Source organism: Zonotrichia leucophrys, chromosome 12, assembly GCF_028769735.1.
Source record: "Zonotrichia leucophrys gambelii isolate GWCS_2022_RI chromosome 12, RI_Zleu_2.0, whole genome shotgun sequence".
Taxonomy (NCBI): domain Eukaryota; kingdom Metazoa; phylum Chordata; class Aves; order Passeriformes; family Passerellidae; genus Zonotrichia; species Zonotrichia leucophrys.
The window spans coordinates 6,865,254-6,891,257 of record NC_088182.1 but is presented as its reverse complement, the minus strand read 5'-3'; the positions used below and the strand labels follow the sequence as shown (position 1 = coordinate 6,891,257).

At 46.7% G+C, this 26,004-nt stretch overlaps 1 protein-coding gene across 2 annotated transcripts in view; it reads left to right on the top strand.

Moving 5' to 3' along the window:
* The window catches only part of SYNPR (synaptoporin), a 97,753-nt gene that overhangs the window by 42,870 nt on the left and 28,879 nt on the right, over positions 1-26,004 (top strand). The window contains exon 1 of one of the 2 annotated variants that reach the window (XM_064724056.1): positions 13,069-13,416. The exons of the other annotated variant lie outside the window; for it this stretch is intronic. Coding sequence (XP_064580126.1) covers positions 13,393-13,416 — 24 coding nt within the window. The 5' untranslated portion in view covers positions 13,069-13,392. Of the gene's footprint in view, positions 1-13,068; positions 13,417-26,004 lie in introns of those variants that run through there. 2 annotated transcript variants of the gene reach the window in all.

Below are 26,004 nucleotides of genomic sequence, written 5' to 3'. Positions count from 1 at the left end.
GCAATGTTCTGCTGGCTGGAGATCTTTGTGTTAACTCTGTTAAATTATTTTCTGGAAAAATTGCAAGGAAAAATGCACTGGTTTTCAGTTAGTCCTTCAAACTTGAGTGCTCCTGGACAGCCAGGGAAGCACATGGGCAGCTCTTGAGTTTAGCAAATGCTGGGACTTCAGTTCTTTGAAGCATCTTAGTTTGGTTTGCACTGATAAGAACTAGGGCATTTTTATAAAATTTGGTCCTCTCCCTATCGCCATATCTAAAAAGTTTTACAGATCAGCTGCCAAGATTAAGTTATCTTTTGTGGAATTGAAAATTTTTGGGGGAAGTCTAGACAATTCCACTTGGAGGCACTTTACTGCTCAGCAGGTGACAAAGACAGGAGAAATTTGTGTGCACAGCCTGAAGATACTGAATTTCTGACCTTAACTGGTGCTTGGAGTTCTTACCTTGGTATCAAAACCATAACCACCTGACCATTGCATAAATAACCTTCCAATATGCATGCACTGATTTATTTTTCCCCTTGACACTCAGGCCGTCTCTGACAACTCTTAAGACCTCTCTTGACCTGCTGTATTTTTCTCCTTGGTGTCTGAAGCAAGTGACATCTACAGGATTGTGCTGTCTGAGCTCCTTCCTTCTCCCCCCTGATTTTTAACATCATTAACTTGTCTTGCCCACTTTGACTGGGGGTAAACATTGTTGTCGCTGTGGGTTTTGTGAACCCAGCTGGCCATGCTGAGCAGAGGCCTCTTGGTGCCTTCAGAGATTCACCCTAGAGCTGACAAATTAACGTGGGGGAGATGGGAAAGAAAGAGGCGTTAGTAATTCCTGAGTTCAGGAGAAGTTCAGCCAAGAGCTTCCCCCAGTAACTGTCAGCTTCCTTCTCATCCCCCGTTATGTATTTAGTTGTAATGATGAAAGCTCAAATATGAATGCAATTACAAGATAATTTTGCAGATCATCATTCCTAGGAGTGCTACAATCGTTACAGGCTGAAATAATACAAGTAGAAACATAATAGCAAAGAGAGAGAGGAGCGAGCATAAAAGAAAATAAGTTTTAGGTGAGTTTTGGAAAGAAACAGAGCTAATGAGCGGGAGCTCATCTAGATGGCAACAGAAGACATTATTTTTCCTAACAAGAGGTGATGCATGTCTGAAAAATGAAAGTGAATTAAAAAGTTGCCTGATGAGTGATATGGGGGTGGAAAGGGCTAGGAGTAGATTGAGACAACTGAGGTATCATGAGATTTGCATGTACTTCATTTTATTCAGAGTGACTGGTGCCAGGCAGTTCATAAAAGCAGGCTGCTATATCTGTGTAATCCCTAGCTGTCTTTATTTTTAAAATAGTATTTGGGTTGAGCAGTTTTGCTCCTGTTGCTGCAACAGAGTGGCCAGGGAAGGAGAGCAAAGGTGGCAGCAGAGGGTTTTCCCCAGGCTGGAGACCAGCACCAGCATGTGCCAGGCTTTTGGACCATTGGTGTGCCCACCCTGACCCCATGCCCTTCTGGAAGACAGCACACAGCATCAAACCAAAGGCATGTGCATTTTATGGGCTTATTCATCCTTTATCCCATCCTATCAAACCCAGAGCACAACATCCCTTGGGGTGGCTGCAGCCTTTTGCAGCTGCTTTGTCTTTTTTTTTTTTTCCTTTTTTTTTCTTTTTCTGTGAATGCTGGTTAGGCAGGCTGGCAGAGCCAGGAGCTGTGTAATTAGTGGGAGCAGGTCCCTGTGTTTGCATGGGGCAGTTGTTAGCAAGGCTGCTCCAGGCTGAGCAACCCAGGCTGTGCCAGACGGAGCCGCCAGTGGAAACGGGCACAGGTGGGATGCTCAGTGAGATGGAAAATAATTAGGAGAGCATTAGTTTTAGGTTGAAATAAATGGATTGTCCAGCTGTAGCTGCTGTAGAGAGGAAGCTGAATGTTAATTAGATGCCACCAGTAATTATGGTGATTATGTATTTTTTGAGTGGCTGTTGGGAATAGTTCAATTCACTTCCACAGGGTAATGTGAATGACATTTCTAATAGGTTTAAAGAAGGGGGAAGGTGCTGCTTTTTTATTTTGTTGGAATTTTTTTTAAACAAAGACAATTGCAGTAAAACAAAGCTACTGGAGTGTGCAAAAAAATGTAAGTTGTTTGATGTAACTGCTCAGAAAAAATGATTGTTCGTTGAAGTTAGAGAAAATGCTTTGTGTTTGCTGCAAGAAATACATCCTACTTTTCTACAGAGAGAAATTAGACCCTGGCAGAGATGGGACTTAAACCTGTTTTCCATCTCATGGTGCATTTTCTGAACTGTGAGACAAGCAGACCTCTTGAAATTAACTCTGAATTTATTTTGCTGGCTTTCAGGCCTGTTTGCTGCTTCTCTCTCCTTCTTGCACAGATAAAGGTGATGCCAGTAAAATTAATTGAAACAGTGATTTTGTAAGAGACTATTATTTATATTACTTGCCAAGGGCCAATTTTAATATTTAGATCAGAAAACTTATTTTACAGGCTTGTCCATGCATGGGGCCTCTCTGAAACAGTTGCTCCATACATATTTATGTAGGCATTGTGATAAATCAAGTGCCCACATGCGAATCTGTTCAGCAATATCTGTTGTGCTCTATATTCAATTTTTCTTTCAGTTTTTTCTTTCAGTTGTAGATCAAGCCTCTCACTTATACCCACTAGTTAGGACGTGAACACATTAACATGCCACCCACTGTGTCTGATAACCTAACCAACACCTGTGATCTCAGACAGCCTCAGCTCAAATTCACTCTCAGCATTATTTGTCAAGATTATTTGTAGACTAGATTTGCATAAATTGCCAACAAGCATGTTCTAAACACCCAGACTTTTGTGGAATACTTTAATGGAAATGACTGGTGCAGGAGAATGTTGTCTTCCATGTAAACCAAGTGCTGCTTCTGGGGGGTTCTCATTTCAAAAAATAATAACCAATATTTGAATCTTATGCACACAAAATGTGCAAAAGCCCAAGGACAGTGAGCTGTTTTGCACCTCTGCTGGTTGGACAAGGACGGTTCTTCTGCAAGCCACAGGGAAGTTCAGCCTAAAGCACTTGTGTGGCTGCCTAGTGTGAGTCAAAAAATGCACCACTCACCTTCGTTCACAGGGGAAACACAGTACCTCAGCCCCTGACCTTCCTGAAGCTGGAGTTTGGAAGAGCCTTGCTGATGGTGATTCAGGTAAGACATTGCCTGGTGTTTGCATTGGCTGTGTTGCTTTCTGTTAGGGGTATGACGGATTTTTTTGAGCATTGGGACAATATGAGATACCCTGATGACACACAGTAGTCAGCGTGTCTCAGACAGAAGTGAGGATGCCCCCAGCACAGCATCCCACACTTGCACTTTTGGGGATATCAATTGGAGAAGTTTAACCTTTCACCACATGGCCCAACCCTTGCTTTCCTTCAGCTTTGTTCTCCAAGTGGAGTTTCTTCAATGGTCCCTGGTTGTGTTACAAGGGACCATCTACTTCTTTAGGTGTGACTAGAAGTCCATCCATTACAGAGCTGAGTGCAAGTGTCTTGCAGAATGAGATGGGCTCACACAAACATCTCCTCTCCCCTGTGTGCTGGCACAGGGGCAGGTCTGTGGTGTGCCCTTCTCAGAAGCAGCTGTGTTTTGTTCCCATAATGGATGCAGTTATGTAGGGGAGAGGGATTTGCACATCCCAGCTGGAGCAGTGGGTGGGTTGATTGCTGGAGCAGCAGAGTGCCCCACATCTGGGAACAAGCCTTGGGCTAACAGCTGGCTGGAAGCTTTTGGTGGGTTGGATGCATCTGGGAACATATGATTTGCCAAGGGGAAGGCTCCTGTCTCCACTGCAAACACAACAGCCTGTGCTCTCCTTAATTACTTCCATCTAGGAAAGTTGATGGCTTCTTTGATTAAACTATGTTTAATGAAAAATAGGTAGCAAGATGAATGCTTTGCTCTTCTATCTAAAATCCACTGATAATTAGAACTTATGGAAGCAGTAATGTTCTTCCTTTTCATATTTCCCTGACCAATGAGTCAATTGAAATACATTTTCCTCCATAGTACTTTAATTTGGGGAATACAGAGACCCTGCACACATTTTCTTGCATGCTTGGGTCACTGTGCAGATAGGAAAGTTGGGCTGGCCTTGATTTACCCACTGTTTACACAGCCTGTGCTCTCCTCTTCCAGATTCATCCTGAAGGATCTCCTGCTGTTTGATGGGAATTCCTCAAAACACAGTGTCACTTCATGAGGATCACAGGACAGCCTGGACTCTCATTCCTCTTCTTTGAGGATGAAGAGTTGACAATTTTAAATGGACACACCACAAGCAATATAGTCAAGAAAAGATGAAGGAAGATTGGGAGCTCTGGCACATTTTGAATCTTTGAAGAATCAGACCCCAAGAAAATTGATCTTGATATGAAGGTGTTTATAAGAGTGGTTGCTTTGCCATGTTCTCCTTGAGGACCTGGCTGAGCATCCAGAGAGGGCACATACACATTGTCACCTCCACTGAGGCAGGCTGGCTCATGCCAGCAGATCTGTTTTGTCACTATGAGCTCCTCTGTGTGCTGTGCCATCACGAACACTTGTAGGAACAAGAGGAGATTTTGCTGCTCCTGTGCCTGGCAGCCTCAGTTCACCCTGTTTATCCTTGGTTCTCCTCCTGTACTTGGACACAGGGACAGTTCTCAGTCACACTGGTGGGTTTGCTTCAGCCCTGGTGTGTTGGTGCTTCCCTCCTGTGTCCTTGCCATGCCTGGCACAGCTGAGGCTGTGGGCTCTGCTGGCTGCCAGGGAGGTGGCACCTCATTGACAATGCCACCACCAGGGTGACTTTGGCCATAACACAGCTTCTCTGTGTCTTTGCAGCTCTCTGAGTAGGGAGATCTGTCAGCCTGAGGGTTCATTTGCACAAACACCATGGGTGAGAAATCCAACACTGTGTTGGGCCATGTTTATTTTAAATCTCTACTGTCTGTCAGACAGCTCTGTCAGCCAAGGCAGTCCCCAACCCTTGGGAGCACCAGGGCTCTCCAGGCTGGATGTGGTGGGGGCTCTCCTGGTTTGCCTGGGAGCACCGTGGTGCTGCTTGGCTGCCCAAGCAATGGCAAAAATTATTTTTCCATCTTCTTGTCTTAAAGTGAAGCAAGTTTAGTGATGGGGGAGAACAGAGTAATGCAGCTCAGGGAAGAGCTGGCTTCCCTGAGGGCTCTGACAGGGCACACAAGGGATTTTTAACCCTGAGGCCCCTCTGGAGTTCTGGTCAGGTTGTCTCAGCCTTGCATGGGAGGCAGTAGTTTCCTGTGTGGCTGCAGAACATTGTGCTGGGGCTGGTCCATCCTTGCTGTAGGGTGGGAGAAAGGGTGAGAAATTTTATTTTTTACGCATTTTTAAACTGGTATTCTGTTTCTCTCACACCTGTGTTGATGGACACTGCTGTTGTTGGATGGCTCCAGGAGCAGGCTGAGTGAAGATTGGGATGCTGTATCCCCATCTCTGGCTGTAGTAGGTGGGGTGTTGGTTCTCCCAGGAGGAAAAACCCCTCAGATGAACCAGTCTCCCTTGATTCCCACATGGACCTGGTGGTGCAGTGAGTGTGCTGATGTGCTCTTGTCTGTGTGTGTCAGCCCAGCACAGGGAGAGGCTCCTCCAGGCAAGAGAGATGACTCTGGAGCTGGTCCAGGTGCACGCAGAGCCCTGGCACTGGGTCCCTCCTGGCATGGGCACCTTCCTCTGGGACACCACTTTGGGAAATGTGCTGTTTCCCAGCTTTTCCTTGCCAGCTCTCAGCAGTTTCTGTGTGTGCCCACAAGGGAGCAACCCCAGCACAGGGTTGTTGTCTCCAGAGAGACAGATTGTAGGGATGAGTGTGAGGTCAAATCTGTATTCCCTCACCCCTTCAGCCCTACCACCTCGTCCCAAACCTGAGCTGGACAGTGAGTTTGGGCCCTTTGTGTCCTGGGCAAGAGGAGTATCCCACAAGGAAGGAAGGACATGCTGGAGGAGAGACCCTGATGTGTCTTCTACAGCAAATCCAGTGCCATCTCCAGGAAAGGACCATGCCATGAACTAGCAAGGGACATCAATCCAGGATGTACAGGAAACAAGTGAGGCTTCAGACAGAGCTTAGCTATTTGGGTGGCTGAAAATCTGGTGCTTTTTATAGTTTCCTATAAATCCATAGACAAATTGTACTCATCTTTGAGAAGTACAGAATCATTTAGCCTGGAAGAGACCTTTAGGATTCTGGAGCCCAACAGACATTTGAGTGTGTATCTTTGATGCTTGAGAAGGTAGCTGAGTGTCTTGGTGGGGTTTTTTATGTGAGACTCTGTCCCGGTGTTTGGGGAAGGAGCAAACCTGTGTTTTTAGACTATTAGACTCACTCAACCTCAGGGCTGGGAGGATGCACCAGGGTGGGCAGTCACAGCTGGGCTTGGAGGTCAGGTTCAACTATGCAACATCAAATACCTCAATTGAGCTGCCTGGGTCAGGAAGGAGAGATGGGCAGGGTTGGCCTTTCCTGGGATGGACACAGCACAAGGGACCGAATCTCCTGCAGGAAGGACCTGTCCCTGCCCTCTGTGCTCCTTTGGGTTGTAGGAGCAGCACTCACAGGGCAGTGGTGGCTCCTTGGCAGCTGCAGCCCCAGTGCCTGCAGAAATGGCCTTTGAAAAAAGCTGAGGGAAGAAACAACTCCTCGCTATTTTTATCCTTGCACCAGCCCCCGGGGATTTCGATTGACAGGATTAGTTATGAAGCCAATATTATGAGTTTAACTATGAGTGAAATAACACAACTTCTGTGGGAAGCAGAGTAAAAGAGGCAATTATACAGTAGTTTAATAACAGCGCGCTGCTGGCTGGGTAGCTGAAAACTTACAGTTGACAGTAATTAGATTTTTCCATTCTTCCTGTTAAATAGCTATAAAAATTACACCAGAAAATAACCTGATTTTCTTTTATTTCGTGCTGTTTTCATCATCCAGTCAGTATCCATTTGGCCTTCTGATTGTTCTTTATATGGTTTTAGTATCTGGTATTTAAGACATGTAGAAATGGGAAAATGCTTTCAAAATGCAGAAAGCACTAGGAATGAGGGAATGGCAGTAATACTCTTCTGAGCATGAGGAATCCAGGCGATGCTTGAGTGGACAGTGAGGGCTTTCCAAATTGACTAACTCTGAATAACAGTTGGGCTTCTAACCACAGGAATTATTCCAAATCATTTAAAATTGCAGTAAAAAATGAGATGTTAGGAATTAAATCCCCATTTACCTGTCTGTTGCTGTAATGTGCCAGGTGTAGATAAGCAGGAGGGATGGAGGGAGGTGCTATGGCACATCAGTCTGCACTGGCTGCTTGCTGCCTTCATCTCCCTGCTGGGATGGGAGCCCATGCTGTGATGTGATTCTGGGCTTCTCTCCCACCTTGGGCTCTGTGCTGGGATGGCAGAGTGGGTAGTGCGGGTGTTTGTTGGCTGGCAAAGAGCTGGACTTGCACAAAAATCTGTGAGGTCCCTCAGATCTGCAGGACATCTTCTCTTCCCAGGTTTGCTGCTCTTCCACAGCCCTGCAGTGCTGGGGCTGTACAGGCACCTCATGTCCCTGTTGTTCACATCCCAAGTGGTGCTTCCTTGTCTGCTGCCCTCCTTTCAAGCACTGTCCTTTTTTTTTTCCCCTCTGTGTCTAGACAGCAGTAAGTTTTCTCTTATGGCATAAAAACGTGAATTACTTTAGAAATACACAGTTGTTAAACTTTCAGGGTGAAACTTAATGAGCCAACAAATGTGTGGCATTTGGCTGCTTATGATCATAGCTTGAAAGTGCAGCACAGCACAAAGGGAGGAACTCTCAGGTTTGCTTTCACCACTGAAAGCTCAGGATGGGATATTTGCTTGGAGATTAAAAGTATTCTTCCTTTTGCTCTCCTTTACCTTGTCATGTAAAAGATCCAGGTATGATAAATGGTATCCTGGCTGTGATGTTGTGCAGGGAATTTAATGTGAGGTGATGTTTTGCAGCTCTGGAGCCTGGTGGGATCTCTGACTCTCAATAAATACATTCTGTGGCAGCACACTCGACCTCACAGCACAGCGTGTCTCTGATTTTATTGCTTTTACTCTGTCATGGCAGGAGCATCACAGTTCAACTTCACACATGTGTTTCAGTTTTAAGGCACTGTGCAGGTGCCCAGAGCTGGTAGCAGGGCAGAGGCCACCTCCAGGTTTGCCTCCACCCCGTTTGGTTCTCCTGGTCGAAGAAACGCGCCGTGCTTTTGGCAGATGCAAGGGCTCCAGATGGTGCTGGGAAAAGTGCAAATTAAAGATTTGATTTCAGCCCTTCCTCACTTTAAAATCAAATTCATCTCTCTGGTACAGGCTTTTTTTTTTTTAGGGGCTTTTAAAAATGTATCCCCTCTCTTTTTTGTTTTCTACCCCTGCTTCTGAGCCTGTGACTTTCAGCTCATCCCTGTGTCACTGGGAGTTGTTCTGCTGGTTGTTGCAGTCTGCCATCCAAAGTGGGTACCTTCCAGCCTGTTTTCCTGGTGCTATTGTTTAAAAGGTGGATATAATCCATTAATCAGTGCCTGACTTTCTGTGTTGTGGCCTGTTGCCAGATTGAGCCAGGTGTACTAGTGAGTAGTGTGTGGGGTCTTGACACCTGGACATGTGGACACTTGGACATGTGGACATGTGGTGAAGTTTAGACTTTTAGTGTGTGCTGAAACAGATATTCCTGTGTGTTCTGGGTTCCTGCTGGCCCTTATGTGAGGGAGGGGCAGTTCAAAGCAGCTGGTGCTGCTCTTGGACTGTGTCTGCTCCCCCCATAGGCATCATTCTTCTGCAGTGCTCTGCTGGAAGAGCAAGAGGCTGGAAGGAGTCACCTTCTGGGACTGGTCCAACCCACGGGCCACTACCTGGACCTAATTTTGGCTTGGGGGGATGAGGGAGAACAGAGCTGTCATCTCCCCCCTCAGTTCCATCTGGAATGGCATGTGTGCTCTCAGGCGTGTGCTGTGCTGATGCTCACACAGTGCCCGAGTCACCACCCTGGATTAGCTTATTCCAGCACATTTCCTTGCTAAAAAATTAGATCCATTTTGCAAATTGCTGCTGCGCTAGGAATTGAATTGAAGGGGTATTGTTGTTAGTTTTCTTTCTCTTCTTCCCCCCCACCTTTTTTTTTCCCACTGGAGTAAATCAGGAATAAGTCAACAGAATCAAGCCCTTAGTGCTTTCAGCAACATGCTCATTTAAATTGGATGCAAGAGGGTGTCTGTGTTTACATTTGGCCTGCCAAGAATCTCTGTTTCAGAAACTGGCTTACATAATATGTCAAAATTGGTTTACTCATTAGCATTGCAAACTGCGTGAAACAAGCCCAGATTGATAAACTCGCAGCAATATTTGCATCCGGATCTGAGTGGCACAGGGGGAGGGGAAGTTCATTAGGAAATGTTCCATTTCCACAAGAAAAACAAATGGTTTCCTGTTATAGATCTCAGACTTTGTAAATTTTCTGTCTTCCCAAATTTAAATAAAGATTGAGAGGGAAATGTGAAAATCTCTGCTGGCAAACGGGCAGCCTATCTTAATATTCCCTGTGCTGGTGGGTGGCTCACAGCAGCAGCTCCAGGTAGGAGCTGTCCTCTCCCAGCTGGGGCTCCAGCCCCTCTGTCAGGCTCCAGCCTTCTTGGACACCATTGCTGCCTTGATGGATGCTTTCTCTGCAGCACAGGTGGGATGGACACTTTAATGTTATTGATTAACTTTTCCAAATGTGGAGTGGCCACCAAAGCAGTAGCATGGTCCAAAGGGCCTTTGGTGGTGCTGCCTGATCCTGGCTTTACCTGGGCAGAGGGTGCAATCCAGCCTTGGGCAGGGCTGAGGACCCTGATGTGGAAAAGCTCCAACTCGGGTGCTTCATGACTAGACTGATGAAACTCCATCTCCACAGTGAATGTGGGATTTTAGGGTGTCTGTAACTCTGCACACACACACGGGAGCAGGCATGAACAGGGATAATGTGACCAAGTATGTTAAGAATAAAGCAGTGGAGCAGTGAGAGGCTCTAAGGGCAGTTGGTGCCTGTGTGGGTGTTGGATATTCTGTGCTGGGTTGGGGTGTGGTGGGAACAGACAGCAAAGAGTGGTGGGGAACCAGATATTAGGAAAAGTTTTTTCAATGAAAGGGTAGCCAAACATTGGAGTAGGCTGCCCAGAGAGGCGGTGGAGCCTCTGTCCCTGAAGTGTTCAAACAATGTGTGTGTGCTGCTTAGGGATGTGGTTTAGTGGTGGACTTGGCAGTGTTGCATTAATTGGGCTCAGTGATCTCAGGGGTCTTTTCCAGCCTCTGTAATTCTGCGCTGTCCTCATGCAGATGCCTCCCCTGAGCCCTGCTGTATCTGGGGACAAGTCTCTCCCCAGGCTGCTGCCTGTCCTGCTGTTGGTGTCACTGCATCCCTTTCAGCAGCACTGGCCATGAACTTTGCACAAAGTTGATGCAAATCTGTTAGATGTATATTGCTTTTCAGTAGTACCTAAAGTAGTTTGGGGCTTAAATCCCAGGAGTTTTTTAGTTTGCTTTGAAATTCCTAACTCAGAAGTAAAAAAGTAAAAGAAGTAAAAATTACAGCACAGAGACATGGCATAGCAGTGCTGGTGTTGGCAGCAGCTCCTCTTGTGCTTGGTGATGCTGAGCGCCCCATCCAGCTTTATCAGATGAATTTTTGAAAAGGAATCTGATAAAGCTGGAGAAAGGACCAGGCTGCAGTGCTGCAGGGTCTGCTGCAGCCTGACTAGTGTTTTGCCTTGTCAGCAAACCCCAGCACGTTCATTTTTTCAGCAGTGTTAGAACTGATCCACAGCACTCATGGTGTGTTACCAGTTAGGGAAAAAAAGCAGCTCTTGGTTTCTGTATCCTGTGGAATCTGTTTTACTGTGTTATTTGGAAGAGGTGTGTGCCAGAACAGGTCCTCCTCTGCTGCAACCCATTGTGCTAAAGCTGCATCCCTGCATCCCACACAGGTGTCCAGGTGCACACATATTTTAGAGGGCTGAGACATGGCAGCTTTCAGCTCAGCAAAACTGACTTGATGTATGTTTTTCAAAGTTTTCAGAAGACTTTAGTGAATTTGAGTAAGCAGTTGTTAACTGTGGGGAGGGAAAATAAATTTTCTCACTGGAAAAGGAAACGAGAGGTGTTTGCATTTCACTTACTCTCACACCTTGCAGCAAGAGGCTGCTCACCACGAGATACAGCACATTTGGGTGCCAGCTGGAGAGCTGAATGCAGTGAAGAAGGCCAGGAGCAGTGAGCAGCAGCAGCTGGGGAGCTGAGGCAAGCTGGGTATCCTCCTGCCATCCTCCACCCATGTGCACCCACAGGCTGGATGGGAGCTCCCAGGGCTGTGGGAGAGCCAGCATCACTGTGCTGATGCAGTGAGTGGTGGGTTTGGTGTGGTCCTTGGTCACCTTTGACCACGTGGAGTGTGAACGTGACTGCAGCGTGCAGCTCTGCCTGCATTGGTGAGGCTTCACAGGGCTGCTCCCAGTGCAGGGGGAGGCAAATGCTGCCCAGCTCTGCAGACCAGAGTCACTGTGGTGTTTAATCTTTGTGGCTGGGGCTCAGGCAGTGTGCAGGTAGCTGGTGAACGTTTTTGTGTGTGTTAAAATGCACCATGCAGCAGAGCGGTGCTCCAGCCTGAGGAACTCTCTGAGCATCACAGCATCTCCTCATTACAGCATCCACCAGCACCAAGCTGTGTCTGCTGGAAACACAGGGCCACATCCACAGCAGTGACATCTGTCAGCCTGGCTGTGCAGCTCCTGCTTGTGGGAAAGGCTCATAAAGGGTTGTCAGAGCCTCCTCTGCACCTGGATTGTGCTAGAAGTGCCAGCCCCCCACAGATAAACTCTATTATCAGATGAATTCAGCCTCCTTGCTTTTGTCTTCCCAGGATTTTCCCTGTGAATTCCAGCATATGCTGTGAATCACAAGCCCCTGGGGAAAAGCAATTGTGCTCCAATTTTGCAGTGCAGAGAACTGCTGTCACCTCACAGGTGTATCTGTATACCAGCATGTAACTTCTGTTTCCTAATAAAAGGGAAATCTGCCTTATGTCGCATGTATTTGCAAATGTTTGATGCTGTGGGTAGAAAATAGGGTAAAACAGTGCTCAGCTCAGCACTGATCAGTAAACAGCACAGTGTGGTTTAGTCTTGGTTACCCTGAGTGGTGTTGGGGCATGGGTAGGTGCAGAGCTGACACCTTTCCAAGAGGGATCCATGGATCCCTTCCTGCTCTTAACGTGCTGATGTCCTGAGCACAGAGCAGGGAGATGTGGGACTGGCCTGAAGCCCTCTTGTGAGGAAGTTTGCTGTGCCAAGGTGAGGGGTTTGTGTCTGTGTAGCTGCTGGGGGGAGCAAATGTGGCACCTTCCCAAAGAAGTGATGTTTGGCTGCCCCTGGTGCATCACAAACAGGTGCCTGAGCTCATGCCCTGATGCATCCTCCTCTTCCCAAGACACATGTGGCATGGCAAAGGTTTTGTTTGGGTGGGTTAAGAGCACAGAAATTTTCCCTCTTGGTGCAGGCTAACCCATGGGTTTCCCACTGGTTTTCTCTGATACACAAAAAGGGACAAAAGCTCAGATTCCAGGAGGATGCTTTGGAGGTCTGGTCCTGTGCAAGCACAAGGTGAGCTCAGCCCACATGAAGGTCTGGGAGACTTGAGGAGTCTTTTCCCCTCTCTGCATGGGCTCCTTGCTGCAGCTGCAGGGCAGCTGTCTGAGGTGCAGTGAAAGGCATCTCAAAATGCAACAGAGTCCAAACAGCCCCAAAGCCCACAATGAAGAAGCACTGCTCCGATGACAGTTTGGAGGCTCTCCAGGCTTTTTTCAACTTTAGCCCAAAACTGTGGGCTGGTTCTTTTCTGTGGAGCACACGGGGTGCCAAGGCAATGCTGCACCAGCTGTGGGTGGGAAGGGGCTGCATCTCCAGCCCACCACGGTGGTACCTGCACCAGCACAAAGCAATCAGCCCCTCACTGAGGGGAAATGGTTTCTCCACCCAGGCTGTGTGTAGTCAGTGTCTAATAATATGAGCATTTTGCCATCCCTCTGCAAACAAGTCTGAGGCTGCTGCCTGATTGGTATATCATCTCACTTTCTCTCAGCATTGATTTTCTTGCTCTCCTTATTTGCTTCATAAAAAGCGAGGCAAGGAGCTGATGCTCGCTTGCTCCCTCCCTCTCTCTCTCTCTCTCTCTCTCTCTCTCTCTCCTGTGAGAAGCTTTTGGGAGCCTTTATTTTTAGTATGAGACAAACCTTGCTTTATTTCAGGAGACGCAAGTTGGATTATAAATCCTTTTGTAAATGTGTATGGTGATATTTGCTCCGGTAAGTTATATGCATCTCTATTTATTTGTGTAACTGTACTGGCTGGGGGAGAAGTGGGGTGTTTCAGGAATTGTGAAGCCCACAAAATTGTGTTTAGTCTTGGCTTCTTTGTGGTCTCATGATAAGCCAAACTGTTCTGTGATTTTTAGATACGTTGAAATATTTTCAGTTTGTATTTGGCTTTGCAGAGAGGGATGCCTGCTTTGAAAACTTGTTTTGCACTTCATTTTACTGCAGAAACATGAACAATGATGATTAAAGGGAAAAGGAATTCTTATTTATTGTGTTCCTTCTGGCATTTTAAATCAAAGGTGCCTCCAAAATAATGCTGCAATATTTGATAGAAAAAAATTCAGTAAGAGCTATTTAATATTGATCAAGCTGAAGTATGAAATCTGCCTGCCTATTACCTTAGATCAATCTAAAGCATGACAGCTTGGCAGCAACATGTTCCTCATCAAAATATGTTAATGAAATAAAGAAAACCTTTAATTAAGAAAATAGCTTGCTTTTCACAGTGTAACATGATTAGTACAGGTCAATAGACTGTTGCTCTGACTTTCTGCTCCCTGCCTTGGCTTTCACAGCTCAGCAGCCTCATTCCCCAGCCCTCTTGGTTAACTTGGAGACCTCCTTGTTACCTGTGAATAACAGCAAGGTGCAGCTATTTCTCTCTTCCCATCACAGCTCCTGGTGAGCTTTCCAGGCAGCACAAGTCAGGGACTGTAATAGGCTGAGGAAAACAAGATGTATAGCTTTAATACTTTCAGACTACCTAATACTTGAGTTTGCAGCATTATACGGATTAATTTATTGACACTTCAGTTCTCTCATACTTGAGCCGTATCCATGGGAATCAATAGCTTTGGTGCTCCAGAAGTCTTTAAGAACTCCAGCTGTAGCACAAGTTGGAGCTGCTATGAGAATATGTTTGAGTATGTATCTGCTCAGAAAATCAACAGATTAAACCTAGAATAGTCTGCTACTCTCATGACACCAGGGTATGCTAATAGATATATGAAGTGTACTTTAATAAGATGTTAGAAGGCTGTAACTGAGTTTATTAAACCCACAGGAGAAGGTAAGGATGTTGTGTAAGCCCAGGCTAAACTCTTCTAAAATCAGAGAGAAATTTCAGATTAGCAATAACTGCTTAGTCATTTTAACTGCTTTTGGACAGCTTTAATTATCCATCACCCTGTCCTTTTTTTTTTTTTAATGTAATAGTTCATGTGCCTTCTCACCTGCTTGAAGAGCAGCTGATGGGAATATTTGGTGGTGTGCCCCCCAGCAGTGGCTCCTGGGCTCTGCTGGGTCTGTGCCCTGGCTGAGCTGATGCTGGTGCCCAGCATCCCACAGGCAGCCAGGGCACTCCACAGGCGAGCCCATGTGCTTTGTTCCTGAAAATGGAGTTAATGGGCACTCAGTTCAGAGGCTTTCTGGTGTTTTTGTGATTGCTGTTTCATAAGGACCATACACATATTCAGAGCAGCTGCATGGATTGAATGTGTGTGCTTGGCACTGAAAACGTGGCACATGAAATGTGCTGTGTGCCACCATGTCAGAGAACAAGGTACGCAACAATAATTGTCTTTTTGTCAGTCCTTTAGTCCTCTGGTGTGGAGGGCATGGGTGCTTGAGCAGTGCACATCTCACACACTTTCTAAGCATGATCCTGCCTGCCTGAGGACAACTTTGGGATTTCTAACTTTGCTCAGCCCTGGTATCTGGCTCGGTGCAGCCCTTGAGGTGAGCAGGGCCATGGTCAGAGAACATGTTTGAGTGACCCAGGAGGGGAGGGGGCTGAAAAGCACAGCTCCTGCTCCTAGCCTGCAAAACTAAAGGCCTGGTTTTTCTGTGCCATATAACTCATCATAGCAGGGGTGCCAGACTGTCCTGAAGCCAGGTTGTGGTTTATTAAGGAAGGCAGTTGATCTCATCCTAATAGCTTCGAAGCAGGAAAAGTGGCTTGAAATGGCTGGTTGGACTGCAGGCAGGGGCAAGTCTCATCCCTGTCCCTGAGGGCAGGCTGCCAGCAGCCAGGGGACTTAAGGCACAGAGTGAAAATGTGGTTAAGTATTTTGCTGCAAGGCTTTCTCTTGGCAGAGGAGCTTCTGGCTGAGCAGAAATGATCTCATCTGCCCCACATCTCTACAGGGTATGGCTGACACAAACTCAGGGGGACAGGAGAGTTTGCCCTGCTCATCATGTCATACATACTGAAATCCTCTGTGTCCATGGGGTTTTCTCTCTGTCCTTTTGCCCATCCTCATGCTGCAGTGTGCAGTGATCTTTCATCTCCACCAATTGGTGGTTGCAGGTCTGGGGCAGCTGCTCCCCAGCCCAGTACCACCAACCACCCTCAGCTCTCAGACCTTGGAGCAGCCTCCATCACCTCCCCAGGAGTGTGATACCCACTCTGCAAGATGACTTCAGGCTGGTGTGCAAACTGGGCTTGGTGCAACTGCAGGGACAGGTTCACAGCATGGTGCTTTGCAAGCCTTGGGACTGAAAATTTGAGATTTGTGCCAGTGGGATGGAGACATCACTGTCCCCTGCTAGGAGGTGTGTCAGGGTTTGAAACGTTATTTTAGGGTTGTTTGGATCCCAAGAGTTTAATTTCCTTTGAGACCTGTCTTTCTGGCTGCTCCTCTAGCAGCTCAAACAATTCCTAGAGAAATTCCATAAACCCTTTAAAAAATTGGTTTCTTAAATATCTGACTCCTTCTGAATGTCTGATACTCCTTTTTTAGCCAGGTCCTTGGATGTAATGACCTCTGTTGATCCTGTTCAGATCAATAGAAACTCTGCAGGGGGAAAGGTATTTGTATTGATATTGGGTGGCAGCTGCCTGTCAGTGCTGCTGATTGCAGGTGGTGCTTTATTCTTCATGTTACTCTTGATTAAGAGTTCCTGTAGAACTATATGAACATTTATTTTCCAGGGAATTTTTCTATGAACACAGGATGGCTGATAACAACCAACTAACCTGGAGTTTGGTCTTCCCTGATTTTGCTTGTGGGCTCTCTTTCCCTGAAGTAGTTTCAAACATTGTGAATTTGGCTCATTTTTGTGTAGTGGTTTGGAGACTCATCCCAGCTCGTCTGAGCAGAGCTGGGGTCTCTGTGTCCTCCTGGGCTTGAGGTACCACTGTGGGATGCAGGAATGTGGGAGCTGTGCCATGGATTGGGAACAGGGAAGGGCCACACTTCTGCTCAGTGCATCCCTGCTCCCCCATGCAGAGGCAGAGCAGGAGCTGCTGTGAGATGAGAGATGGAGCTGCTGCCTGCCAGCGCTGCAGCTGTGTCTGCGCACAGGGACAGAGTGGCTGGGGAGCCCAGGGGACAGGAGCTCCTCTCTGTGCCAGCCCTGAGGATGCTGGAAGGGCCCATGGGTGTGTCTGGGCTGCAGGTGATGCTGGGGCTGGGGGCACAATCCCTGTAGAGCCATGGAGCTCACTCAGCCTTTATTTCCTTCAGTGTCCAGTGCAGAGGGTCTGGCTCTGCCTGTCCTCAGTTTGCAGATGTGACCAAAAGGTTGCAAAGAGCCCTTGCACCTGCAGTGAAACTCTGGTAACTGAGCTCTTAGGCCAGAGACGTGACAGTACTGTGAAACTCTTCAGCAGTCCTCCCCTGTTGTGTGCCATCTCTTATTTTGGAGGAAAAAAGAAAAAAGGCGAGGAAAGAAAAGGAAACGAGAAAGATGTGCTAAGCTCATCTGTGGCGACAGAGACAGGTGATCAGCATGGGGCATCTGCAGTGCTGTGCCTTCCCTCTCCTCTCTTTTCCAGGCTGCTGTGTGTGTGCCAGGGCTGTCTGTCCCTCTGTCCCTGCACAGGCTGGGTGGGTGGCAGAGCCCTGTGCCACCTGAAGGGCTCTGCTGTGCCTCATCTGTCACCCAAGCTCCCCGGCACCGTAGCAAAGCAAATATGCTGCAGCAGGCTGGAAAGCTGTAAACATATGGGCACTAACAACAGATTAAGTGAGTGATTTAGTCTAAGGGGCTTGGTAGATTACCATAAAATGTATCTTAATTAGAAAAGCAATCAAAGTTGCACAGAGTCAATGAGGATGAAACGTCTCTGTTGGCAGCAGTGAGAGTCCTGTCCCCCATGCCAGGGGATGAGGATGGCAGTGGATGCAGCTCATGCCCACTTTCGGAGGTTTCCTGAGGTTTGCCCAGCTCAGCCCAGAGTGCAGGCTGCCTTCATGCTGAATTATTTGTTATTTGACTGGTGAGACCATCCTGTGAGCTGCTCAGAATGAGTCTGATGGTGGATTCAGGTTCCTTTAAAAGCATTAACAAACCAGAAGCTGCTGAAGGTGAAGGAAGAGAACATTTGCACATTTTCCTTAAAACTCTGTACCACTACCGAAAGATACATCTAAGTGTTTGCAGTGTATAGTAGAGCTAGTCCCAGATAAAGGATTGGGGCTTCTAAGTGCTACCATAACACAAATAATTAATAAGTCTATCTCCCTCACTGTGTCCTTATCTTTTCAGTGAGCATGGCCATAATTAGCTTTCACCTGATTTTAAGTTTATAGCATGTTCAATTGCTTTTTCCATTCTGCTTGTGTTTTCTCTGCTTCCTTATTTTAGTGGTCCTGGCTTTATTCCACAGGCCAGAGTCTATAGATTAAAAAAAAAGCTGGGTATTCATCTCCAGCAGTGCAGATATAAAGATTGCAACAGCCAAAAACATATTGATGCATTATTGGTTTTGTACAAGTGTCTGTTTCTTTTCTGGGGTCTGGGAGGATTTGAAGTACATTGGGAAGTGGCACAGAAGATTTGCAGCAGCTGCTGGCAGCTGAGAGAAAGGGAAGGATGACTGATTATCTCAGAATTAAGTATTTTGAACCATGAAGGAAATGGAGAACATTCAGGCAAGAACCTGATTTTTGAAAAATTTTTTCTCTTTGTGTTTGGAAGGTGGTATGGGTACAGATTTCATGGAACACAAATTAAGGAGTGTGAATAAAAAGAAGACAGGCAAGAGGTGTGAAGCAGAACAGGAACAGGAGATGCAGGGGAACAGGACAACTTAACCTGTCCAGATGAAGTGTTTCAGAGCTAGTGAGATAAGGACAGTGTTGTTAGCATTTCCTAAATATGTTGTGTTTAGGTGTTGCTTTTTATGATTTAAGTGTGGGAAGGAGAGCAATACCATCTCTGGGGACAGAGTATAAGAGGAGTGGCAGAAAAGAAGAGGAGAGGGAGGTTTTAATTTTAAAAATTTTTCTTGCTCAAAATGTTCCCTGCGAATTCCCAGAGCTCAGCAAAGCAAACGTTCATTTATAGCCCATCATCTTAATTATTAAAAAATAAATTATTTTTACCATGTGGGCTGATATTTAGCCAGGAGCAAATTCTTATTCCAGCCTTTTGCACAGAGGTGGGTGTCGAGGTCAAAGCCAGCTCCAGTGGATTTTTCCATCCAAAACTGGTTTGAGATGAGGCAATGGGCCCATGTTTGGAGACAGAGCCAGGGCAGGCGTGTAGGACAGCAGGTGACAGGCAGCAGATGACACCAGAGAGTTGCACTGGAGCCCAGGGAGCTGAGAGGAAGCTACTAATGGCCTCTGATGAGCATGGACGTGATAATAATGAGGTTAATGCCCTTTCATTCACCCAGAAAGATCTTCAGGAATGTATAATCCCTGCTAGTCAATGGGCAATCATTAGGTCATAAATAATACAGTGTGATTGAAGGACAAGAGCCCTTCCTGTAATGATCATTTTCCGTCAGGGCTGACCCAGGGAGGGTTTGGTTGCAGCCCCCTGCCCGTGCCACGCTGCAGGGACCCAGCTGCCAAAGCATTTTCTGGTCAGAGGAGTGCTCCAGCCTCTCAGTTCTGCTATGTGCATCTGTCACCAGAGCAGGAAAATTCTCCTCAGGAGCCCAGGCCCAGGAGTAGTGCTGGGAAAGGACTAATGGGAAGGCACAAATTAGGCGAGGGAGCAGTTCCAGGAGCCATCAGGGAATGCTGCCAAGGACCGGTGGTGCCTGGTGGGGATGCTGGGAGAGCTGGGAATGGGGCTGGGCTCCCTGGCTGGGAGAGGTGCCCTGTCCCAGCCCCAGCCCAGGGCAGGTGCTGTGCACACTGAGTACAGCGCTGCCTGTGAGAGCTGGGTGTGTGGTCCCCGCTATTGTGCTGCAGTGTGGTGCAGCCTTGGCTGTGGTTGAGTCCCTGTGCCTGTGGTGGCCAGCCAGGCTTTAAAGACATCAAATTCAGGAGCACTTTCCCTTCACAGAGTGCTTCCCATGTGTGCATGTCACTCAGCCGTAATGTAAATCCCTGTGCTTATTAGAGGGAGTAAATCCCACTCAGTAATAACTTGGATCCTGCTCTGTATGCATTTATATTACATTATGGGCCATTTTAAGCCCAGATGCTTTTGAACCCACCAAGCAAAAGAGGAAACGAGCAGCCATCCAACCTTTTTTATTTTATAATGTTTACACTTGTTACACAATAAATCACATACAATCAGGCTGTAAAGTCTGCACAAAACCTGTTGTTTTCTGGAGGGAGCAGAAACAGAGTTCTATTTATGCATTAACCTGAGTATTTCGTGGGTTGTTGCACATTTTCTATTAGTAAAATGAGAATTGACTTGACCTATTAGAAAAGCTCTCTTGTACCTCACCGTGGCTTTCCATGGTTTTGCCTGTGGTGGTCACATGTGGAAGGGGACACAGAGTGGGAGTGGCTGCTCTCCAGGACTCTGGGCACTTGTGATGCTCTGGGCACTGTCACAGTGTGGATCCTGGTAGAGACTGCCATGGTTGTTTATTTTTTATTTTTGCTGCAAGTCTGGGACTAGAAAAGCTCTCAGGCCCAAAAAGGAGCACGTCTCTGCTGCAGTGACATATGTCACAGCATGAGTCATTCAGGGATTATATGTACAATCCAAACATGTCTGTCCAACTTGTGCTCCCGTGTCCTTAAATGAAAAGGGCACAAAGGGGAAGCTGTGGAGGCTGCAGAGGAAGAGCCAGAACTTCCAGGCTGTTCTACAGCCAGAGGGGAAAGGGCTGCAGGTATGTCTGTGATACATCCCAAATGAAGCCATGTTCACCCAGTAATTACCCCTAAAACTGTTTGCAGCATGTGTTGGTGTCCTTTGATCCATGGAAGACATCATCAATGTGTCAATGTTCATGTGCTGAAAACAATTTATACAATAGATTTTAAAAACCCTTGGGACCCAGTAAATGCTTACCTCAAACCTTTGACTCATGGTTAGAGGTACTTGTGTAGGTTACTTGTGTAAGTATCTCTGTACTTCAAGGCTTTTCACTGAGTCCAAGAAGAGATGCTCTGTCTGTGCCTCTGTTTTCTGCCTGTTAACTCTTCCATGCATGCTGCCAACCTTAGCATTAGCTTTCAACTTTGTGGCTGACCCATTAAATACTGGATGAAACAGCTTGCATTACATTTCCAACTTAATAAATAGGAAAGGCATTACACAGATTCTGTCTGGCCATCTGGAGGAACAGTGTTCTTTACCCCAACGAATGGCTATCTAATCCTCTCATATACAGTTGGGCTTTATTCTATTAAAATATAATGAGAAATGACTACCATACCATTATTTGGTGAAGCTAAATGGGATTTTTAGAATAATCAATGGAAGATGAATGGAAAAGATAAAGGTTTTCTTCAAAGCAAAAGAGAGAAAATTGTCTCCTTGGGATTAAAGTATTGTATAACCAAGTTATTATAAAATGATCTTTACTCACTAAAAATACCCCAATTTCATTTCCATAAATCTTTCCATTAAGAATCAAATCAAGTTATTGGGCTTTGGTTTTTTTCATTAAAAAAAGCTAAGCATTAAATGAAGTGTTGTGCTTCAAACACAGGATGCTGTGGGGTTCCTGCCTGCCCTGGGGTCAGGTCTTTCCATCCAGCTGGTGGCATCAAGGGGTGGTTTTTGTGAGTGCTCTAAAATGCCAGACAGAGGTTTTCTGCTGTAGATGGCCTCATGAAGACCCCACAGCCCTGTGGGGAAGTTGTGGAGCAGATTGGTCTCCTCCAGGTGGAGGACAGTGGCATATGTGGTTCTTCATGAACTTCGAGCTGCTCCCTCATCCCTGGGGTTTTCACTCCACACAGACCTGGGCTGGGCTGGCACAGGAGCCTCTTAGCAATGCCGCTGTTTATTTATAATATTTATTTATAAATCCCAGCAATCAGTGAACTGTGGCTTGAGGGTTTGTTTCTCAGCAGGAGCAGAATGTATTTCAGCTTTCTCCCTGTGTAGTTGCTGAAGGAAAATGACTCCAGCTAGTTGTCACCCCCCCACCCAAGAACTGCGTTGGTTGCAATGCTCTCCACCTCCAATTCATCAACCAGTCAAGTTGATATAATTAGGAGTCCCAAAGTCAATAATCTGATAATCTCCAGTGCACAAAGGCTTGCATGTAGGAGAAGTGATTCCAGGAAGTCTGCAGCTCAGATTCGTGCAGGAAAAATGCCAGATTTTAAAAAAGAAACAGAGACCCAGGAGAGAGAGTGCTTCCTAATCCTTCACTGGTGACATATTTTGGACCATCAGTTCTGCAGTAAATGTTTCCAGTACAGTCCTTTAGTGCCTTCAACCCTTCCCTTTACAGCCTTAATAATAATGTTCAATTACTGGTTGTGCCCTATAAATAAATAATCTCAGTTTAACGAGACACTCTGCTGGGTGAGCGGTGCCGGCTGCAGGGGGACGTCTCCAGAGCAATGAGCTCCCTCCTCTCTCCACACACACTCCTGGCCACTGTGGGACGTGTCAGGCAATGCAACATTTGGCAGAGGTTTTGCAGTGTCTCTGTTATGGTGGTATGGAGAAAGGGAGGTCTCAGATCCAGAAATGATGCCAGAAAAATAGGTCTGCTTTTAAAACACTCTGAACATGTAAAATGACTAATAATAGTGCAGGCGTTTTGAATATTTCACGTTGCTCTTTCAGAGTGTCAGGAGTTCCCCTTGGCTCTCCAGTGTTAGGGTAGGAGTAGGGGGCTGGGGGGACCTCTTTGGGAAAGCATCCAGCAGGTTCATTCCCATTTTCCTTCCTTGGTGCCAAGAGAAAGCGTTGGAGACCAACCTACATAGTGAACTGCATCCCTCACAGCCTGTTTTTGGCCACCACAGCTCCAGGCAAGACTAGCACTTTGTTTTCAAGATCTTTCCCTCCTGGAGGACCCACCCAGGAGCCCTCAGGCAGAGCAGGTCCTCTCCTTTGCAGCAGGATAATTTTGGGGTGCATCCCCAGCACGGCTCCATTGTGTCAGCCAGCAAATTGCCTCAGGCTGCTGCACAGGGCAGATGTGCTCCCACAGAAAGCAAGTGGTTTTTATGGAAGTTTCATCAATTTTAAATGACAGTGTTGTCTTCCTAGCAGGATGTTTCAGCTGTAACATGCTCCACATAAGCCTTTCAACTCGCCTTGTCAGGAGCTGTTCTGCCTTCCCCTGGTGTGCAGAGCGAGCCTGTTGCTCAGCAGGCATTGAGGGGAATTGTCACAAAGCCAAACAGGGAGAAGGGATATGAAATCATCCTGTTTTTCCCTTCCATGGTGGGATGAGTGATGCCCAGGGTCACATGCTGAGGCACCACCAACTGTTTAATTCACAGCTGGGGCTTGGGCTCCCTCAAGGCATCACACAAGTCCCTGGCTGCTGGGTTGGGAAAGGAAGGAGCCAGCCTTGAGCCTGGGTAAATGACAGCACCTGAATGCTGAATGACAGGATTCACTGCCATTGCATTGAAACCTGGCAGCAGAAGAGGGGAGGTGCTCCCATAAATCATATGATGGACCTTTCCCTGCCCTGAGCTGGTGTGAGAAGCAGTGTTGTGCTCTGCTGGGTATTACACTGCTATTTTTTCTCAAAGTGCTAAGGAACCAACTGGTCTTTAAAACATGCTTGTCTGATTTGACAGGGAAGGCTGGTTTATTGTTGCACAGTACCATAACAAACATAATTTCTGTTGGTTAATTTATATTGTGTGATAATACTTCTTTACAAAAATATACCTGTAGTCCAGGCCAAGGCTGGAGGTCAAAGAGGGAATATCATTGTAACAGGATCTGGGAATGGTGTTAATCACTTTACAGAAACTCATTGCCTTGGCAGCATTGTGTCTGAGACCACGGGGAAGAAGGATGATCTTCCAGCCAGCCTAGCCTGGACATGTGAGATGTGCATTGCTCCAGTCTGTGCTGAGAAGCACAAATGATGTTCCTTGCTGTCCCTCCTTTGGTCTGTTCCTCACTGGGTGGGTTGGTAACTGCTTCCAGAGCACACACTGAATTTGGGGGATGCTTGGTGTGTTATCCCACATGGAATGTGGAGCACTTATCCAGGCTGGGGATGGACAGACATTTTCCATTTCCCTGCAAGGGTCCCAGCACCATCCTCCCCAGTGTATAACAATGGCCAGGCAGTAGCTGCAGCTGCAGAGGGATGGGAGTACAGGAGAAAGCAGGGTTTGCCCTGCTCCCACTCCTGTGGGCAGGAGCAGCCTGGCACAGCCAGGGCAGCAAGGATTTGTTGCCTCAGTGGCACCACATTCCTCCCATTCCTGCTGCAGGGCTGGCTGTCAGCCCTGAGCCTGGGCAGCCATGGGATAACCAGAGGTAACTGCACGGAGACATTTATCTCATGTGAAGGGGAGAAGCTGGATGTGTGCACACTTGCAGATAGCCTGGTGCTGAGTGTGGATTTATAGGCAAAGAGTAAATAGGAACATGGGGAAACACTTTCCCTTTCTCCATAAACTTTTCAATTTCAGAGCAGCCCGATTCAATAAAATTATCTTGCAGATGGAGGTTTTATTGAGTCTGGCCCATAAAGCTCCCATTATGGGGTTTACAACTGCCTTTTACACAAATCCTGCTCTAATAAAATACAGTGGTGTTTACAGTATTCCTGAAATGGCCACAGAATTACTGTGTGCACAAAAAGCCAGCCAGTAATTCTTGGCTTATTGCTCTGGGCACTCCTCTGACAGCATAAAGCAGCACAACTTGGGTAGGGGGAAGGGGAAATGCAGAGGTAGGAGAAGAGTTATGCTGCTGCTTGACCATGATACCCCAGAGAAATACCATTGATTTACAGCCCTCACTCTGCATTCCCGTGATGTAAATTATAAATATGCTTCCTAAAGGTGCTTGGTGTCCTCAGCATGCAGCTGTGGGGACTGGCTGGGCATTGCTGGCAGCTGGGTGATCCCAGCCTTCAGCTGATCCAGCCACAGCAGGGAACCAGGCTTGAGCTGGCTGAGGCGCAGCTGATGTTTGGTATAAAGGTCTGCATTGTCCTTTTTCCCTTCCCACCTGCCCTGTGGGTGCTGCCTGGTGCTGGGAGCAGAGTGGGTAAGGCTGGGAGCTGCTGGCTGTGCATGGAGGGGTTTGCTGAAAAGCTTCTGGGTGAGAGCTGGTTGTGGGGCCAAAGTAAAGGCTGGATGCTCTCAACAGGGGACAGGAAAAACTGGGAATTCTGGAGGAGATACTTCCAGGAAGGAAGGAATAGCCTGAGCTGTGTTTTTGGCATGGCTCTGTGCCCTTGGTGAAAAAACATGATGACAGCCATTATGGTGATTTCTAATGCATGATTAAAGGAGATGCAGTTCAGTTGCACCTCTTTCCTCTGCTTGTCCCCTTGCTGAGAGTGTTGGCTGGGAGGTGATGGCTCTTCCTTTATGGCAGGTCTCACACTGCAGGCTTTCAAGTTCCCTCTTTATTTATCACTGTTAATCTTTGTGCCTATGTACCTGCAAACCATTTGCATTTGCAACTCTGTTAATTAGGCCAGAAAGCAGGTCAGCATTCTCTCCTGTTCTCCTTAATATATTTGTTTTCACAAATTGACCTGAGGTGATTAATGCTGATTTTCAGTGCTGTGCTACCTGTAAGGGCAGAAACTTCTTGTGTGTACAGAGGAAGTGTCTCATTTAGGATGAAGGAACACTATTTAAGTTGCAGTGAAAACATTTATTTTGTGGCACATATTTAACAAGTCAATTCATAGTGAAATTCAGCTTTCTTCTTTTGCAGGGAGCTCAGCAAGAAGAATTGATTCAAAGTTTTTATTAGTTTTTCTTGTCATTAGGTACCTAAATACCTTTGCAGATCTATCCTTCATGTATGATATGCTCTGATCACATTGGAAGTGAGTGGCAGGGTGGAAACTTGCATCCTTCTCCTGTTACTCCCTGTGCTCCATCATGCTCAGCACATCACTCTGCACCCTGGGAGGGTCTCCCTGCCCCAGTGCTTGGGTGTCACCCCTATAATCTGTCACTCTCTGGGGAAAAGGGGAACATGCAAAGCTGAATTCCAAGGAGGCTGGTGAAACTTGGGGCTTTGTTTATGCTGCAAATTGGGAGAACTAAGATTAATGGCATGTTTTACAAAGCCTTGTGCAGCAAGAAAATATCTAGTTTTTCTATTTATTATATTTTCAGTCTGTTATTTTGCCATTATATCTGCTTGCTGCATTATTTTTCAGTGTCCAAAAACATGGTTTCTTTCCCAGATGTGAACGCTCTGTTTCTTCTGGGTTCCTGATTTTAGCTTATTTAATTGTGG